The 19,380-nt window shown below is 37.9% G+C and overlaps 1 protein-coding gene across 2 annotated transcripts in view; it reads right to left on the reverse strand.

Annotated features, from left to right (window-relative positions):
- Abca5 (ATP binding cassette subfamily A member 5) overlaps positions 1-19,380 on the reverse strand; it is a 79,908-nt gene that overhangs the window by 13,275 nt on the left and 47,253 nt on the right. For both annotated transcript variants that reach the window (XM_028761278.1, XM_028761279.1), the window contains 5 exons: positions 17,355-17,525; positions 15,629-15,742; positions 15,133-15,267; positions 14,320-14,394; positions 12,869-12,960 (listed from right to left, as the gene is read on the reverse strand). In XM_028761278.1, the coding sequence (XP_028617111.1) occupies positions 12,869-12,960; positions 14,320-14,394; positions 15,133-15,267; positions 15,629-15,742; positions 17,355-17,525 (587 nt within the window). The remainder of the gene's footprint in view (positions 1-12,868; positions 12,961-14,319; positions 14,395-15,132; positions 15,268-15,628; positions 15,743-17,354; positions 17,526-19,380) is intronic.

The raw sequence follows: 19,380 nt of genomic DNA on the forward strand, positions 1-19,380 counted from the left end.
GCTTACGAACTAGATATGCAAATAGGACCCAGCTTTTTGCTGCATACAAGAAACCCACCTCAGCAACAAAGACAGACACTACCTTACAGTAAAAGGTTGGAAAACAATTTTTCAAGCAAATGGCCCTAAGAAACAAGGTATTTTATATTATTTGTGACTATTGTGAAGGGTGTCATTTCCCTAATTTCTTTTTCAGTCTGTTTATCTTTCATGTAAGCTGGAGTAGCCATTCTAATATCAAATAAAGTTGACTTTCAACTTAAAGCTATCAAAAAGGATAAGGAAGGGCATTTCATACTTGTCAAAAGAAAAGTCAACCAACAAGAACTCTCAATTCTGAATATCTATGCGCCAAATGTAAGAGCACCCACTTTCATAAAAAAAAAAAACCTTACTAAAGCTCAAAGCACACATTGCACCTCACATAATAATAGTGGGAGACTTCAACACCCCACTCTCAGCAATGGACAGATCATGGAAACAGAAACTAAACAGAGATACAGTGAAACTAACAGAAGTTATGAACGAAATGGACTTAACAGATATCTATAGAACATTCCGTCCTAAAGCAAAAGAATATACCTTTTTCTCAGTACCTCATGGTACCTTCTCCAAAATAGACCACATAATTGGTCACAAAACAGGCCTCAACAGATACAAAAAAAATTGAAATAATCCCATGCATCCTATCAGATCACCATGGTCTAAGGCTGGTCTTTAATAACGACAATGACAATGGAAAGCTCACATTCACATGGAAACTGAACAACACCCTACTCACTGATAATCTGGTCAGGGAACAAATAAAGAAAGAAATTAAAAACTTTTTAGAATTTGATGAAAACGATGACACATAATACCAAAACCTATGGGATACAATGAAAGCAGTGCTAAGAGGAAAACTCATAGTTCTAAGTGCATACAAAAAGAAACTGGAGACAGCATACATTAGCAGCTTGACAACTCACCTGAAAGCCCTAGAACAAAAACAAGCTAATACACCCAAGAGGAGTAGACAGCAGGAAATAATCAAACTCAGGGCTGAAATCAACCAAAAAAAAAAACAAAAAGAACTATACAAAGAGTCAACAAAACCAGGAGCTGGTTCTTTGAGACAATCAACAAGATAGATAAACCCTTAGCCAGACTAATCAGAGGGCAGAGAGACAGTATCCAAATTAATAAAATCAGAACTGAAAAGGGTGACATAACAACAGAAACCAAGGAAATTCAAAAAATCATCAGATCCTACTACAAAAGCCTATACACAACAAAATTGGAAAATCTGGATGAAATGGACAATTTTCTAGACAAATACTAGTTACCAATGTTAAATTAGGAGCAGGTAAACCATCTAAACAGTCCCATAACCCCGAAAGAAATAGAAGCAGTCATTAAAAGTCTCCCCACCGCCAGGCGGTGGTGGCACACGCCTTTAATCCCAGCACTTGGGAGGCAGAGGCAGGTGGATTTCTGAGTTCGAGGCCAGCCTGGTCTACTGAGTGAGTTCCAGGACAGCCAGGGCTACACAGAGAAACCCTGTCTCGAAAACCACCGCCCCCCCAAAAAAAGTCTCCCCACCAAAAAAAGTCCAGGACCAGACAGTTTTAGTGCAGAATTCTATCAGACCTTCAAGAAAGACCTAATACCAATTCTCTTCAAACTATTCCACAAAATAGAAACAGAAGGGACACTACCCAATTCATTCTATTAAGCCACAATTATGCTCATATCTAAACCACACAAAGACCCAACAAAGAAAGAGAACTTCAGACCAATCTCCCTTATGAACATTGATGCAAAAATATTCAATAAAATTCTAGCAAACCGAATCCAAGAACACATCAAAACAATTATTCATCATGATCAAGTAGGCTTTATCCCAGGAATGCAGGGTTGGTTCAACATACAGAAATCCATCAGTGTAATCCACCATATAAACAAACTCAAGGAAAAAAAACCACATGATCATCTCACTAGATGCTGAGAAAGCATTTGACAAAATTCAACACCCCTTCATGATAAAAGTCTTGGAAAGATCAGGAATTCAAGGTCCATACCTAAACATAGTAAAAGCAATATACACCAAACCAGTAGCCAACATCAAACTAAATGGAGAGAAACTTGAAGCAATCCCACTAAAATCAGGGACTAGACAAGGCTACCCACTCTCTCCCTACCTAGTCAATATAGTATTGGAAGTCCTAGCCAGAGCAATTAGGCAACACAAGGAGGTCAAAGGGATACAAATTGGAAAGGAAGAAGTCAAAATCTCACTATTTGCAGATGTTATGATAGTATACTTAAGTGACCCCAAAACTTCCACCAGAGAACTCCTAAACTTGATAAACAACTTTAGAAAAGTGGCTGGATATAAAATCAACTCAAACAAATCAGTAGCCTTCCTCTACTCAAAAGATAAACTGGCTGAGAAAGAAATTACGGAAATGACACACTTCACAATAGTCACGAATAATATAAAATACCTTGGTGTGAATCTAACCAAGCAAATTAAAGACCTGTATAACAAGAACTTCAAACCCCTGAAGAAAGAAATCGAAACAGATCTCAGAAGATGGAAAGATCTCCCATGCTCATGGATTGGAAGGATTAATATAGTAAAAATGGCTATCTTGCCAAAAGCAATCTACAGATTCAATGCAATCCCCATCAAAATTCCCACTCAATTCTTCCCAGAGATAGAAAGAGTGTGAGTCACCATCCTCTGCACCTGTGCTGTTATGCCCGATCCTCCATCTCTATGCATTTCCCTGAGAAGACTGCTCAAGGAGAAATCCAAACTTAGGTGGTAGGCTGCCAAGTGTGTCTCCTTGTTCCTGTTTTGATCCTTGTTCCTGTTTTTATTCCTGTTCCTGTTTGTGTTCCTGTTTTGTGGGGAGTATAAAAGGGAGCTATGTAGTTGAAAATAGAGCATTTGGTTCTTTACCAGATGACTCCTTGTCTTTCTTTCTCTCGCCCTCAGCCCTCCACCGATCCAAGGAACTCAGTCAGCTATGCTGGGGTAGCTGACAAAAGAGCAATCTTAAAATTCATTTGGAATAACAAAAAACACAGGATAGCGAAAACTACTCTCAACAATAAAAGAACTTCTGGGGGAATCACCATCCCTGATTTCAAGCTGTACTACAAAGCAATAGTGATAAAAAACTGCATGGTATTAGAACAGAGACAGGCAGGAGGATCAATGGAATAGAATAGAAGACCCAGAAATGAATCCACACACCTATGGTCACTTGATCTTTGACAAAGGAACTAAAACTATCCAGTGGAAAAAAAGACAGCATTTTCAACAAATGGTGCTGGTCCAACTGGAGGTCAGCATGTAGAAGAAGGCAAATTGATCCATACTTATCTCCTTGTACAAAGCTCAATTCCAAGTGAGTCAAGGACCTCCACATAAAACCAGATACACTGAAACTAATAGAAGAGAAATTGGGGGAAAGCCTCAAACACACGGTCACAGGAGAAAAGTTCCTGAACAGAACGCCAATGACGTATGCTCTAAGATCAAGAATTGACAAATGGGACCTCATAAAACTGCAAAGCTTCCGTAAAGTAAAGGACACAGTCATAGGACAAAGCAGCAACCAACAGATTGGGAAAAGATCTTCACCAACCCTACATCTGATAGAGGGCTAATATCCAAGGTATACAAAGAACTGAAGAAATTAGGCTCTAGACAATCAAATAACCCTATTAAAAAACGGAGCACAGAGCTGAACAAAGAATTCTCAACTGAGGAAGCTCAAAAAGCACCTAAAGAAATGTTCAGCATCTCTAGTCATCAGGGAAATGAAAGCAACACTGAGATTCCACCTCACACCAGTCAGAATGGCTAAGATGAAAAACACAGGTGACAGCAGATGTTGGCAAGGATGTGGAGAAAGAGGAACACTCCTCCATTGTTGGTGGGATTGTAAGCTGGTACAACCACTATGGAAAGCAGTCTGGCGGCACCTCAGAAAATTAAACATAGTGTACCTGAGGACTCAGCTATACCACTCCTGGGCATATACCCAAAAGATGTTTTAACATACAACAGGGACACATGCTCCACTATGTTCATAGCAGCCTTATTTAATAGCCAGAAGTTAGAAAGGATCCAGATGTCCTTCAACAGAAGAATGGATGCAGAGAATGTACATTTATACAATGGAGTACTACTCAGCTATTAAAAACAATGAGTTCATGAAATTCTTAGGCAAATGGATGCAGCTGGAAAATATCATCCTGAGTGAGGTGATCCAATCTCAAAAGAACACACATGGTATGCACCCACTGATAAGTGGAAATTAGACCAAAAGCTCACAATACCTAAGACACAATGCATATACCACATGAAACTCAAGAAGAAGAAGGAAGACCAAAGTGTGAGTGCTTTGGTCCTTTTTAGAAGGAGTACCAAAAGATTCAACCAGAGCTCCCAAAGTCTAAACCTCCAGCCTGAGAGCACAAAGGGAGGGACTCATGTCTCCACCTGTATAGGTAATTGAGGGTTGCCTTGTCAGACATCAGTGGAAGTGGAGGGCCATGGTCCCCAAAAGTTTGGATTCCCTAGTGTTGGGGAATTCAAGAGCAGGGAGATGGGACTGGGAGGATGTTCAGAGCACACCCTCATAAAAATAGGAAGAGGGGGTATATAAGGGGTTTTGGGGGAGTATGGAAGGGAGATAACATTGAAAGGTAAATACGTAAAATAGCCAATAAAAAAAAACAGATAATGGGTCTGGAAAAAAAGATAGTTTACTTATTTCAAATTATTTTCAAAAGTTTCTAGGAGATGCTAATTGGCTAAGATCTTATTTTAAGCTCTCCACAAAAGAATTTAAGTCTCTGTTTAATATTCTCAAGAGAGATGTAAATCCTAATTTCCCTCAACAATTAATTGACAAAAGAGGAGTAATCTCACAAAAAGTAGAAGTTATTATTAATTGATATATAGTCTGATTAGTTGTTGGCTGTTCTATAAAAGTCCTTTGATAAAAAGAGATTATCAATATAGATTTATATTTCTTTAAATTGTGTCTTCATGACTCTCTGAGTGTGGAAGGAGCGGCTGCTGGTGCATCTGCCCTGATTTTACAAGAACTCTGAAAAATTAGCGTTAAAAACAAAAGAGGGGGAATGGTACCACCCCAGAAGGAGTCCCCCGAAATACTCTCCATCATGCCTTGTTCACTTTTAACTCTCTAAACCTGAAAGCTCATGGCAAATCTGCTGCTGACTGCCTCTGGCATCACCGAGAGCAATAAAATCTATGCCACAGATATGTGGAAGGACCCTCCTACCCTTAAAGGGAATGGCCCGGACCCAGTTCTCTTATGGGGCTGAGGATTGATATGCCTGTTTGATACCACAGAAGACACAGCTAAATGGCTACCAAAAAGACTAATGAAATAAATAGATACCCCCACAAAGCCAGGCCCAACCATAAATAAGATGAATAAAAATTGACTTCCAGGGAAGAGAAATCTCCCTGAGAACTTCCTTCTTTTTCCTTTCCAGGTAAAAATGAATCACCCATGATGTCTGCTGCTAGAAGTTCTAATCCAGATGCTGGCCTCCGAACTTATACTACTCAGACCTTCAATGGGCCATTGACAAGAATATCAAACAGCTAGAGACTGACATCACTAATCTGAAGAAATCCCTCGTTTCACTGTCTGAAAAGACCTCCAAAAAATTTCAAAGGACTTTATTGGACTTGATTTACTTTTATAATAGAAAAGACTGTGTACAGCTCTTGACTGTGTATGGCCCTTAAAGAAGAATGTTGCCTTTACATAGACAAGACAGGGATGGTTAAAGAGAGCATGAAAAAGGTCAGAGAAGGCCCTGAGAAAAGACAGAGAGAGAAAGAGAAAGATGAGAGCTGGTAAAAGAATTGGTTTTCAACCTCTCCATAGTTGTCAACCCTACTTCCTCCCACCTTGGGACCATTAATTGGATTATTTTTGCTTATTTCTTTTGGTCCCTGAGCCTTAAATAGACTGACTAACTTTGTGAAACAACAGATAAATAATTTGGTAGCAAAACCTATTCAGACACATTATCCTAAGTTAGCTACGGAGGACCACGAGACTCAAGATGAGGTTGTTACTCTATCCAGGGTGTTCCCAAAACCCATCTCCACCCATCCTAAAAGAGGGGACTTCTGCCCCTAGATCAAGCAGAGAGGGGCCACCCAGAACCCCCTGACTGGTGATCTGAATCTTGCTTAGGCTGCGAGGCTAAGCACTACAAGGGAATATAAACAAAAGTTAAAAATATCTCTCTGGGTTCCCTGAGGGACAAGCCTGACTGCATAGGGGTTGATGTCAAAAGTATTCCCTCTCCAGGAAAAAGACATTGGGATGGGTATGGCCCTCATGCCTCACTGGACAACGACAGGGGGACTGGAGCCATTACAAGGTCCCCTTCAATTACTGGAGGTCAGGCCTCTATCCCTGCCTTCGCAAGATTAGAATCACCACAGCCCTTCTATACTTAGAGAAGGGAGGAGATGTCAGGGGCAGCAGCCTTGCTTACACACTGAAGGCCTAAAATCAGCCATAGGCCTAAAATCAGCAATAGGCCTATCATACATGCATATTAACACAAAGTCTTGGGTCTCTGTGGAAAAACATTGAAACAGATGACCATAAGCTATTATAAACAGGTAGCTTTTGTGGAAATTTACCAGCCTGAGTAGTCATAGACCTTGTAAATAGGTAGCCTTGGCGGATAATACCAACTTAGATAAGGACAAGTGAATCATAGGCAGAGTCATAGTGACCTGTCACCTGAACCTTCACCCAGCCAATACCCTGTTCTGAAAGAGATCTGTACTCCCCCTGAACACCCACGCTCCAGTGTCATCCCCTTCCCCACATCCTGCATTTTTGTGTTTATGACCCCTTTGTGAATAAGTAAAAATTATGATTTGATTAAAAAAAAACAGTCCAACTGAAATTTGTCAAAATAAAACACAAAGGAGAGAATTTTTTAATTTGAAACTGGGGGTGGGGATTTAATTTGGAAGCTCATTTACCCTATGTATTAATTTACTCCTTAGCAACTTAATAGAGGGTGTGTGAATATACAAATCTGAGTCATGTATCCATTGCTGGCATTACGCTCTGTGGAACAATTTCATACTGTAATTTGACTGAATATGCAAATCTCTGTGAATTATATAAATGCCTATAATGCAAGATGCAGACTAGAATTCAGTAAAATTGTCATTGTCTCCTTTTCAACTATTTCAGAGAAATCTGGGACAAATTATGATAGCCACTGTGACTAAATAAATAATAAAATAAAAATAAAAATGGGAAAAAAGAAAGAAACAAAAGGACAGTAGAAAAGAACGGGGAGCGGAGGGGCTCGTCAACCAAGGAACCAAGTCACCTGAGCCCAGCAGACAAAGCAGAGACACTGAAGACACTTGTAGGTGAAGAGCTAAGAGGAAAGCCCAGATTATACAAAATTAAGGAGTAAACTGGACATAAACAACACAAGGCATTTGACTATAAAACAAACAAAGGTATAAAATAAAGAGCCAGAAATTGATTTATACTTGAAAAAGATTTTTAGGTCCTTTTATGTATAAAAGTGATAATTCTTCTTTTCTAAATTAAGATTATGAAGGAAGGGGCTGGAGAAATGACTTATCTGGTAAGGAGCCTGCCATATAAGCATGCGGCCCTGAGTTTGTATTTTAAAAACTGGATGTGGCAGCACAACCCTGTAATCTCAGTGCTGGGAAAGTGGGAACAGGAGGATCCCTGGGGTAGAGAGAGACTGAGGAAGACACCAGCCATCAGAGCTTCACATACACACACAGAGCACATACACATAAATACATATATACATACACACAACATACAAACACACATACATGATTCAGAATGATACAGAAAGAGAAGAGAAAATTGACAGAGCAACATTCTTAAGTGCACGGAATAAATGATTCATAACAGAAAGCCAACTCTTCCTCTCGGGCATGGAAAGGGCAACAACATGGTCAATGTAGATAAATCTGCAGATACTTGCAATTAAGTTAAGGTCTGAGTCCTTGTGCTCATAGATAAGCACTAGGGAAACCAGGAGTTCGAAGCACTTGTCTCTTCAAGGAGAGATGTGCACCTATTCTCTACCCAGAAGGCTATGAGTGGTTGGTAATAGTTTGGTAAACTGTACTACCTAAAGGACCAGGTCATACCAAAATCCACCCCACATCTGCCTTGACTATTCTGTTTAAGCCAGAATCTTCCTCTCTAGACCTTTATCTTGAACACTGTTTCTCAGTCAATAAAACCCATCCTTACAGGAGATATCACACATACTTCGTAAGAGCACTTGTCTTAAACTATAGAACCATGTTTATGGAAGACATCACTGTTTGGTTGGAACTCCAGCTCATCCCCTGTACATGCTAAGAAACCCTGTTTGCTCTTCTTCCTCCAACCCCACCGAGAGGGAGAAAACTCTAAGCTAACATGTCATCTCTCCCATCTACCAGTTCCTGCCCAGGGACTCAGCTTTTTTTTTTTACCTTATAAGAGCATAATCTAAGCTCCTAGCTCACATATCATCACCCCACACCTAAGACCCATAAACCCACTGGCTTTAACTAAGGCACATGACATCACTGACCTCCTGCTAGATTGGTGAACCCACCAAAAGCTGCCTCTCAATACACCTGCCCTTATACTCTTGATTCGGCTTGAATCAATTCATTTTATTAACTGAAAACCCTGCTAATCACAGGTACTTTGAAGAAGAATTTCAATGTGGTCAATCCTTAACCTTTATTACACATATGGAATTGAAATAAATGTTTCCAGAAAACTGTTTTACAAAGTTGTACTTAAATATGTATAAAATAAATTGTCTGTTGTCAGACTCTACAAGTTTGAACCAACACCACTGAACTAGTTCGTGTTGAACTGGATTACCTTCTTGCCTCATGCAGATTGTTACTCTGGCAGCTGTGGCATTTGCAGAGATCACAAACACACACACACACACACACACACAACCAAGTACTATATTTTCAGAGATAAATGGCAATATTTCACTAAAAAGTGGGACGCAAGGTGATTTGGGGAATTTGAAGAATAAAGACAAAGTCTGGAGTAACAAGTAAGAAGGTTAATTAGGAAAACATAATAGGCTACCAAGCAGGGTCAAGCAGAGCTTATTTTGTATAGTAAACATATACTAATACCAAGTTATTTTATGTTATTTTTATTCAGAAGAAATCTAATTTTAGCAAATAGTGCAAAGAGATGTGAAGCTGAGAATAATGAAAGAGGCAAACCATATGAATAAAGTAGGTGGTGTCATGGAGGACAACCTAAACCAGGAACTACCTGATCCACAGTTACAATGGGAAAAGCTCTGGGATATGAAGTCATACGAAGGAACGTCCACTAGGACTAAGAAATGAGAAGTAGGAATGTGTCTGATACTGATGTTTATGATGCTACAGGTGTAGCTAAGAATTCTATCACCCTGCACAAAAATAAGCTCCACGTGGATCCAAGGCCACAATGAGAAACCTGAAACACTGAAACTGTGGGAAGAAGTATGGGCAGTTCCCACAGCACTCAGCTGCAGATGGGCAGTTCCCACAGCACTCAGCTGCAGATGGGCAGTTCCTACAGCACCCAGCTGCAGATGGGCAGATCCCACAGCACTCAGCTGTAGAAGATGGGTTTCTAAGTAGATCATCTACCCAGGAATCAAGGCTAACAACTTACTAGTTATATCTCATGAAACTAAAAAGCTTCAGTAAAAATAATGAAACCAGCAATCAAGTGAAGAAAAACCACACAGAAGAAAAGAAAATCTTTGACAGACTTCTGACAGAGATTAATATGGGAAATATATAAAGAACTAAAAAACAAAGTCATGGAAACAAATGGTTAAATTAAAAAATGAGGTGGGCTCTAAACAGAGACTCTCCAGAAAAGAAATTAAGATGCTTAAGAAATACCTTAAAGAATATTCAGCATCCTTGGCAATTAAGAAACTGTAAATTAAAACAACTGCTATTTCATCTCTTCCTACACGAACGGTTAAGGTCAACAGAGCAGCCGACAGCAAGTGCTTGGCATGGCTGTGAGGAAAGGGGCCTTCATTGTCTATTGCAGGAATGAGGACTGGAACAACCACTTTGAAAATAAATACAGAGAACTGTCAAAGAGCTAAGGAAAACCTACCATATGAGCAAAGAACTCTGTGTCATCTGACCATGGACTCAACATCCTACTCCACAGATATCGGTAAGTAATGTCCATTGCTGCACTATCCACACTAAAACGGACGTAGAACATGAATGTCCTTTAACACATGAATGATAATGAAAATGTGGCACACATACACTATAAGGAGAATGGGTGGAACTAAGAAAGGGCTTATTGAGGTAACCTTCAGAAGACAAGTATCATATGTTCTGTCTTCTGCAGTTTCCAGCTCCAAGTGCTCATTTACAAAGAACATTACAGAAATCCACAAACTTAAAACACAGAGGACATGAGATCACATCCAGTTAATACATCTAAAATGCAAGCACTACATGGAACATTGCAGGAGGAGGAGGAAAAAGACTAAGGTCATAGGAATCTGAAGTTGGCTGTGACATTGTGTCTCCTGAAAATTTCCGAGGCTACACTCATGAAGTACAGGTATCATCAAGACGGATGTCTGAACAAGACTTGCACAACACTGACACCAACTGATATGCTAACACGCAAAAAGGAAAGCTGGTGGAGCTCAAGAACTTCCCAGTTGGCTATCTAATAAATATTTATATATAAATATATATAGTAAACATATATAATATACAATATTATTCATAAAATTATGTTATATATAATATTGATAGTAAATATATACTATATAGTAAATATATAATATAAACATACTTTATATAAACAAAATTTATAAATATAAGTTTATAATATTAAAATATGGTAACATAATTTATCATATTAAATATTAATGTGCATTAATATATTTAAAATATTTGTTTCTATATGAATAATATAGAAATATATACACAAATATATTGTGTGGTATATTAAATATTACAGATATTAAAAATATTTGAAATTATAAAAATTTATATAAATAATTATTTACTATAAACATATAAATCTAAACAATAATTAAATATAAAGAAGTAATAAAATTGAGAGAGAGCAACAGGATACGTGACAGGAGAGGGAGGGAGGGAGGGAGGGAGGGAGGGAAGGAGAGAGTGATGTAATTATAATATAAAAATCAAAGAAATACAATAAAATTAAAAGCTGGTGGCACGGCTCTAACATATAAGTTCAGTGGGTGAAGTACAGTGCAGATCAGAAAACAAGAGTTAAACATTAGAAAGACTGGTCTTTAGATATAGCAATCTTCCCCCATGAACATCAGCAGGAATAGTGAGAGGCAGAGTGAGGAGAGCCAGACCTAAGCACTTTGGTGCAGAGGGAATCCAGACCTTAAGTCAGCATAGCACACTCACCTGAGCTGCCCAGTGTTTATACACATTAATATTCTAATGTGAGAACTAAGAAAGCCAGTAAGTATTACTACTTATTATCTGAAGTATGTAGTGTTTCATACACACTAATACCCTGCCAAACAAACGTGAGAGCTATAAAGTAACACACACAAACTGTGCAGTGTTTATATACATTAAAACTCACAATACACAAATGTGAGAGTTCCAGCCGAGAAGCTGCGGACTTGTTTATTATCAGTTTATTACCATGTTTCACTGAGTAATAATTCTATCACTTTAAAATACCCTAGTAAAGATACGTACATTTGCAGAAAATACTTGGGACACACATAGTCATACACCAAACAAATAAAACATGTGACAACTCAATGATATAAATACAATGGAACCAGTCTTTAAAATGTTAACAGAAATTTTTAATAGAAATAGGCACTTCTCTCAGAAGACATTACAATGACAAGCATATGAAAAGATGATTACAATGTTATTTGTCAAAATGAAATTTTAAGAAGTTAAAGGAGCATTGCTACAGGATGAATAGGGAGCCTCCCCAACCCTGCTAACTGTGAAACTATATGAGCTTCCGAAGATGTTGTGGCTCAGATCCCAGTGAGCCAGAGACAGCTCAGCAGGAGAAGGTGTCCACTGCTAAACCTCATGACCTAAAGTAAATCCCTGTCCTATGTCAACCCCTGGGACTCGGACGGCAGAAGGAGCTTCTGCAAGCTGTCCTCTGAGTGCTGCATGTACTCTGTGGCTCATGTATACCCACAAACAAACAAAATAAATGCTAATGTAATAAAAAATGGATAATTCACATCCTAACAATCTAATTTCTTTAACATTAATGTGCCCAATACAGTAAAAGCAGGTAACTACACAACTTAAGTTCACTTCAAGTACTTAACAGAACCACAATCTTTAGTGGCTCAAGTTACAAATATATTTTTATCATTTTTATTAAACAAATGTTTATATGTATTATATAAATATTCAGAATGAACATGCAAGTAACCATTTGAAGGACACTACACATTAATGTTGCAAAAAAAGAAAAATATACCGAGCATAAGAATGAAACCAAAAAATGGCTACATGCTATATATAACTAGAGTAATGTCTCATGTTCAGAACAGGCCAACGTTATGAATATAGGAGATTAGTGGTTGCATAGGGCTTAAAGACATGAGAAAGTGTGTAGGAAAGTGACTGTTAATAGATACCATTAATTTGAAGTGCTGGAATCATTTAAAATTATATTGATGTTTAAAGTGATAATGTGTAATTCTGTAAAGTTATCAAAACTATAATACTTAGGTAAAAAAAAAATTAACTAACCTGAAAAACGGATCCTTCCTTATAGATCTGCCTCCATGTTTTTTCTCATAGTGTTGTAAGAGGAAAATCCACAGTATACACTGCAGGTAGGGCTAAGAAAAGAGTATGTAACAGCTCATAACTAAATCATCTTGTTTTTCCCAACAGAGCCAAGACTACATAGCTCAGGTTCTTTACCATAAGAAGGGGAAGTCCAACAGTCGTTTGTCATAATAAAGACATTTAAAAGTAACTTGTCGTATTTACTTTCTTGGTGCTTAAGGTTGAACTCTGAGTTTCATGTACACAGAGCTTTTATTATTCTACTAACAGTCAAATACTTTAATACTAACAAAGGAAGGTCATTTTCCATAAAATAATTCCTCATAGATTTTCTGCCCCTACTGTCAGTTTTACAAAATATAATCAAGATAAAAACTTAGCTGGGAATCTGTCACTGGCTTTTAATCTCAACACTAAGGAATTTGGACAGAAGGATCCTAAGACCAAGACCAGCCTGAGCTATCTAAGACACTGTCTCACAAACAACAAAAGGCTATGTTCTTCCTTGGAGGAAGCCAGTTTTATTAAAACAAAATTGGTAGCGTGGGAAAGTCAAGGATGTTGAAGTGGAGATAGTTGGAAAATAAAAGGTATTACTACTAAAATGCAGATCCACTAGCATTAATACACTTAGCTTATGGGCTTATTCTACACCTAACAGGACAAAAACTAAAAATAATCAAAACACAGACAAGCAAATCATGCTTTTCTAATTCACTATGGAGCCTGAGGACAACCTCATGCTTCTGATCTACCTGCCTCCACCTACTAAGTGCTGAGATCCTAGGAATTCATCCTCACACCTAGCTGTGACTGTGCTCAGGATCAAACCAAGGAAGGGCTCCATATATGCTGGACAACCATTCTTTTTTTTTATGATTTGTTTGTTTATTTTATGTATATGAGTACACTGTAGCTGTCTTCAGACACACCAGAAGAGGGCATCAGATCCCATTACAGATGGTTGTGAGCCACCATGTGGTTACTGGGAATTGAACTCAGGACCTCTGACAGAGCAGTGAGCGCTCTTAACCGCTAAGCCATCCTTCAGCCTCAAGACAAGCACTCAAACATTCTTAATAACTGAGTTATATCCTCAGCCTATAAACAGCTCCTTTTTTTTTAGTTTTTTAATTTTACTTAATGTATATGCAGTTTTCTAACTTGCTTCCTTCTGTTGATTTGTGTATACCACATGAATGCCTGGTGCCCGTGAAGGACAGAGGAGAACGTAGACTCCCCTGGAGCAGAGGTTAAGTTGTAAGCCACTAAGTAGTTGCTGGCAACTGATCTCCTGGGTCCTCTGGAAAAGCAGCCATTGCTCTTAACCACAGAACCATCCCTCCAGCCCCACTAATACTCTTATGAGGACACACGAACACACAGAAACAGTTTTTGTTATTTCTTACCATGATTACAGCAACTAAAAGTCTATCCCAGGGATTGTAGGTATTCTCATTTTTTGGTATATTCTTCCAAGAACCCTACAACAAAACATTTTTATAATGTATATGCACAAATATTTGGATCTAAAATACTAAATATATTTTAGTCATAAATATGCAATCTCTATAATAAGTTGTTCCTATTAATAAGCTATATCTTATATCTAACTTAAAATTTCCTTCCCAGAAATATTTCTGGGGGCAAGTATACTCAAACATATTAAACCAAAGTGGGGAAAAAATTATCCAGCAATCATAAAGCATAAATTTACTGGCTAATTAATATAAAATGTTTATTAATTCCTTGAGAATTTCATACAATATAGTTTGCTCATAGTCGCCCCTACTTCTACTAACTACTTATTTTTTCCTAATAAAGTGGAAATGTCTTGAGTTTTCTATGCTCAAAATTAATCTGATTTTTTTCCTTTATGGTTTCCTGGAGGGGGATCTCTTACACTTAGTTTTCTCTCATCACTTTATATATATTACTTAATCCTTGAATTCCTAAAAATAAAACTGACTGAAGCCAGATCATACATTAAATTATGCATATCAAACTGAGCATCAAAAACCATGTAGTGACTGTAAGTTTTTCTCCTTTGACAACTTGAAGTCACACTTGAAAAGATCTGTTATTTACCCTGTGCTGATTTTATAATCAAGCAGTAGCAGGTAATCTTATTTGTTACTATTTTCAGTACAACAACCAAGATATTAAAGATTAAGAAATATCTATTTAGACTTCAGACTCTCTGAAACACCCACTAGATGTACCTTTATGAAAGAAATCAGACAACCCAGGAGTGGGTAGATTGGGATGGCTACACAGAAGGTGTAATGAAAAACAGCTGTAACTGCATATCCCAGAATGAAAGTTATTTCCGTGACTGCGACACAAGCCAGTGCGGTCTAAAGAGGAGACAGGAGAAAACAGGTGACAGAGTATTAGAAATCTCGTATATGTTTATTTACAAATTGTGCCTCACCATCCAACTAGGCTTTTGATCCTCAAATAAACCATGCAGCCAGAGATGGTCCTAAGCCAGGAAGCAGCAGTACACTGACATTGGTTATTAGCTCTAAGTATCGTGAGCAGCATCCTGCTGAGATGAGGTGGAAGATCAAGGCACCCACAGAAAACACTGCCAGTTCTCTCCATAGATGCTTCATGTACAGATACACAGCACCCTTTGCACCAGCACCAAAGTGTACCTGACTTCTACATGAGCTGATCTGAAAAGCTGAAATAATATAAAAGTGTGTAACTTACCACAGAATAGATAAATGACCAAAATTCCTTGGTATTTAAAATTTTCTTAAAGGTGAACGAAGCTATGTATGTGAACAGAATCACCGAGGGCACGTAAGCAATGAGGCAGAAGACCTGGAAATCAGAAACACACGGCTCTGTAAAATGAGTACTGAATAACAATATAAAATATCACAGCAATATTAAAATATTAAGTACTTTATTCGTCAAATTTCATTTTCAACAAATCATTCCCAAAACTGTCACTATGGTTATTTAAATGGTTACCATCTACAACTGTATTAAGCCATAAAAATCATGCTTTTAATTTAATGTTTTGAACAACTCTAAGTAATTTAAGCTGACCATTATTTGTAAGTTTTTATACCATGTAACACGCTCTCTCATTATTTTAGCATTAAAATCCATTATGGCTAGTTACAACCACTCTATACTCTCAGATACTAGCAACCGTTCTTTACAACTTCTTAAATGTATTTCCTTTCACACATGAAGTGTGTTGCCTGCTTGCATGTGTATGTACTGTGTGCATGCCTAGTGTCCCTGGAGGTCAGAAGAGGGCGTCAAATTCCTTTGCATTAGAGTTATGTGTGACCGTGAGCCACCATGCTGGTGTTGGGAACTGACCCTGAGTTCTCTACAATAACAAAACAGTTTTAATTGCTGGGCCAGCTCTCTAGTACTTAGCAACCATTTTAACGAATCACACTCAATAGAACTTTTTGGTTGTTTGTTTGTTTGTTTGTTTGTTTTAGTTAGGTTTTTTTGTTTTGTTTGAGACAGATAGTTTGTCACAATGTAGTCCTGGCTAGCCTGGAACTCACCGCATAGACCAGGCTAGCCTCAAACTCACAGAGATATGTCTGCCTCTGTCTTTCAAGTGCTGGGATTAAAGGTGAACACTACCACACCTGGCTTTAATGACTTCTAGCTTTATTTTACAGGGCAGGAATTAATATATCAAATACAAATGATCTCTAACAAAATGAGGTTTGCATCCAGCAGTCTTCATATGTGGCTCTGTGTTGTTTTACTTTTTTTTCTATTAAAAAACCATTACCAAAGGATTCTTAATTAAACACTTCCACAGATCACAAATGTCGGTTACACATTTCTCTCACATTTTCAACAAACTTAAAATTTAGGAGAAAGGAGTTTCTTTCCCTGGGCTCTACATATAGCCCACTGGTTAAGAACTAGGCAACTGTGAAAACTGGAGTATGGATTCCAGTACTCTTGTAACAAGACAGGCAAACTGCAAATGCTGGTAACTCTAGCTCTGAGGGATATGACACCCTCTATGTCCCCTGCCTACACTGGCTAACTCACATATACACATACACACCCACACCCATTCACACTAATTAAGTCAAGTCTTTTTTAAAAACCAATTCCTTTCTTGTAAAATATATTTAGGCATGAGAACACGGAAAGATGGCTATATTTAGGTACCTGATGCAAGCAATTAGTTAGTCTACTTGAAAGACCACAACAGCTTCCCAGAGTTATTTTTAAATGATGATTTGCTTTCTTTTTATATAAAAATAAATATAATCTTGTAATATAAATTGAATTAAATGTACCATATACAATAAAAACCATTTGCTTCATTTTGTTTTAAAAAGCTAATACACGTTATTCAACCTACAGCTGTCACAGTCATATGTAAATAGATTTTAAGAAATATTTACCTATAAGACCACAAACACAACAGATGCAAACTTACCACAGCAAGAAATTTTACAGGATAAAAATACAGTCCATGATGAAATGCAAATAAACTTCCCAGCATCAAAGTCAGAACAACAAAAAACAAGGGAATATCCACAACAGCTTGTCCAACCCAATAGGCCGATGGCAAAAGACCTGAAAGTTTAAGTTGAGTATAAGCTTTGATCTAAAAAAAAGAAAGAAAATCTATTAAAATCTTAAACATGTTATAAATAAAGAGCATGTCAATTATTGTAGAGCTTTTGATTTTAATCAACAAAACAAAAAAGGTGACTTTCCATGCATTCATTTTAGCCCAGAGTCGGGTTCATTTATGAGATTTCACAATGTCAACAAAGTTTTTAAGAATCAGAATAAGACCAACGGTAACACAGAAATGGTGGGTATGTCATCAGTGAGTGGCCAAACACAGTCATACAAGACTATGCAGAAGTAAGTGAAGATCTGTTTAAATGGAAAAGGACTAACATGCTCAGAGTCTATCTTTAATAAAAACACTGCTAAGCACAGCATTTTAAAAGCTGCCTAATATCCTCTGCATGTGCACATAACTTCAGATTATGTGTGAAACTTTGTGCAAAGAAAATACATTTGAAAATATTTTAAATACTTCTAAAATCACTGCTTAGTACATAAGTGCACGGTTTCCCACTGACATTTTCATGTGTCTTAGTTCTTAAATGCTCAGTTTTCCTTCTCATGCTCTCATTACTTATTTTGTGTAAAAATCTTTCCCGAGACCTGAGAGCTAACAATCCTATTCATTTGATCTGTACCACTTCTAAAACTATCTGTTCATAGTAATTGAGAGTATTATATCAAAGAGCAGACCACAGAGTGAGAGGTGAAAACTAGAAACACAGATTAGTTTAGAGGAGGAAGCAGGGCGCTGGGGAAGGCTCAGAGATCACTGGCTGCTCTTCCAAAGGTCCAAGCTTGGATTCCCAACACCCATGTGGAGGCTCGTCACAACCATCTGTAACTCCAGTCTCAGAGAATCTGACGCCTCCTTTGGACATCCGTGAATACTGCAGGCATGCAGTGCACAGACATACATACAAGTAAACACTAGTATTCACACAGATATCTCTACACAAACACTCATAGCAACGGTATTTGGATTAGTGAAATCTAGCAGCAGTCCAGATATTTTTAAACAAGTAATGGTTATACAACCTAATACACCCATACCTTGAAATAGTTCTCTGTAATACAGGAAAATAGACTACTGCGTCTCTTGACACAAATGTCTCGAATTTCAGGCAAGCTCTAGGAAGTTACAGCAGTAAAAATAAAGTCGACCCCCCCCAATGCATACTCTAACTTCATTCATACGCTCTTGTTGTACAAAAATCACAACAGCAGACAACAGGTTAATGGCGTAAGAAAGCAAGGTAAGTAGGCCTGGGGCAAACCAGTAAGCTGCTTCCCTTTGTAAGTTCTGCTTCCATCCCTGCCTTTGTGTTCCTTTGCTTTGCTTGACTACCTTGCCGACTTCCTTTAGTGATGGACTGTTACCTGGAATATAAGCCAATCCTCCCCGACCCTAGTTGCCTTTAGTCATGGTGTTTTATCATATCAGTAGAAATATAACTAAGACACTCTTTAAATAAATATTCTTAAAGCTTTTTATGAGGCAAACAGCTTAACTTTATATAACCATTCTTACTAGCAGGGATTGATACCTGTAATTTTTTAAGATTTATTTATGTAAATGAGTACACTGTCGCTGTCTTCAGACAAACCAGAAGAGGGCATTGGATCCCATTACAGATGGTTGTGAGCCACCATGTGGTTGCTGGGAATTGTACTCAGGATCTCTAGAAGAGCAGCCAGTGCTCTTAACCATTGAGCCATCTCTCCAGCCCCAATATTTTGATATTTTTTAAGATACATACTTTTTCACATATATGTATGAGAGACAGAGAGAGAGACAGAGAGATGGAGATCGAGATGGAAAGGAAGATGGAGATGGAGAGGGAGATGGAAATGGACAGAGAGAGGGAGAGAGGGAGAGGGGG

This window comes from Grammomys surdaster, unplaced genomic scaffold (genome assembly GCF_004785775.1).
Source record: "Grammomys surdaster isolate TR1022 unplaced genomic scaffold, NIH_TR_1.0 126906, whole genome shotgun sequence".
NCBI classification, from domain to species: Eukaryota; Metazoa; Chordata; class Mammalia; order Rodentia; family Muridae; genus Grammomys; species Grammomys surdaster.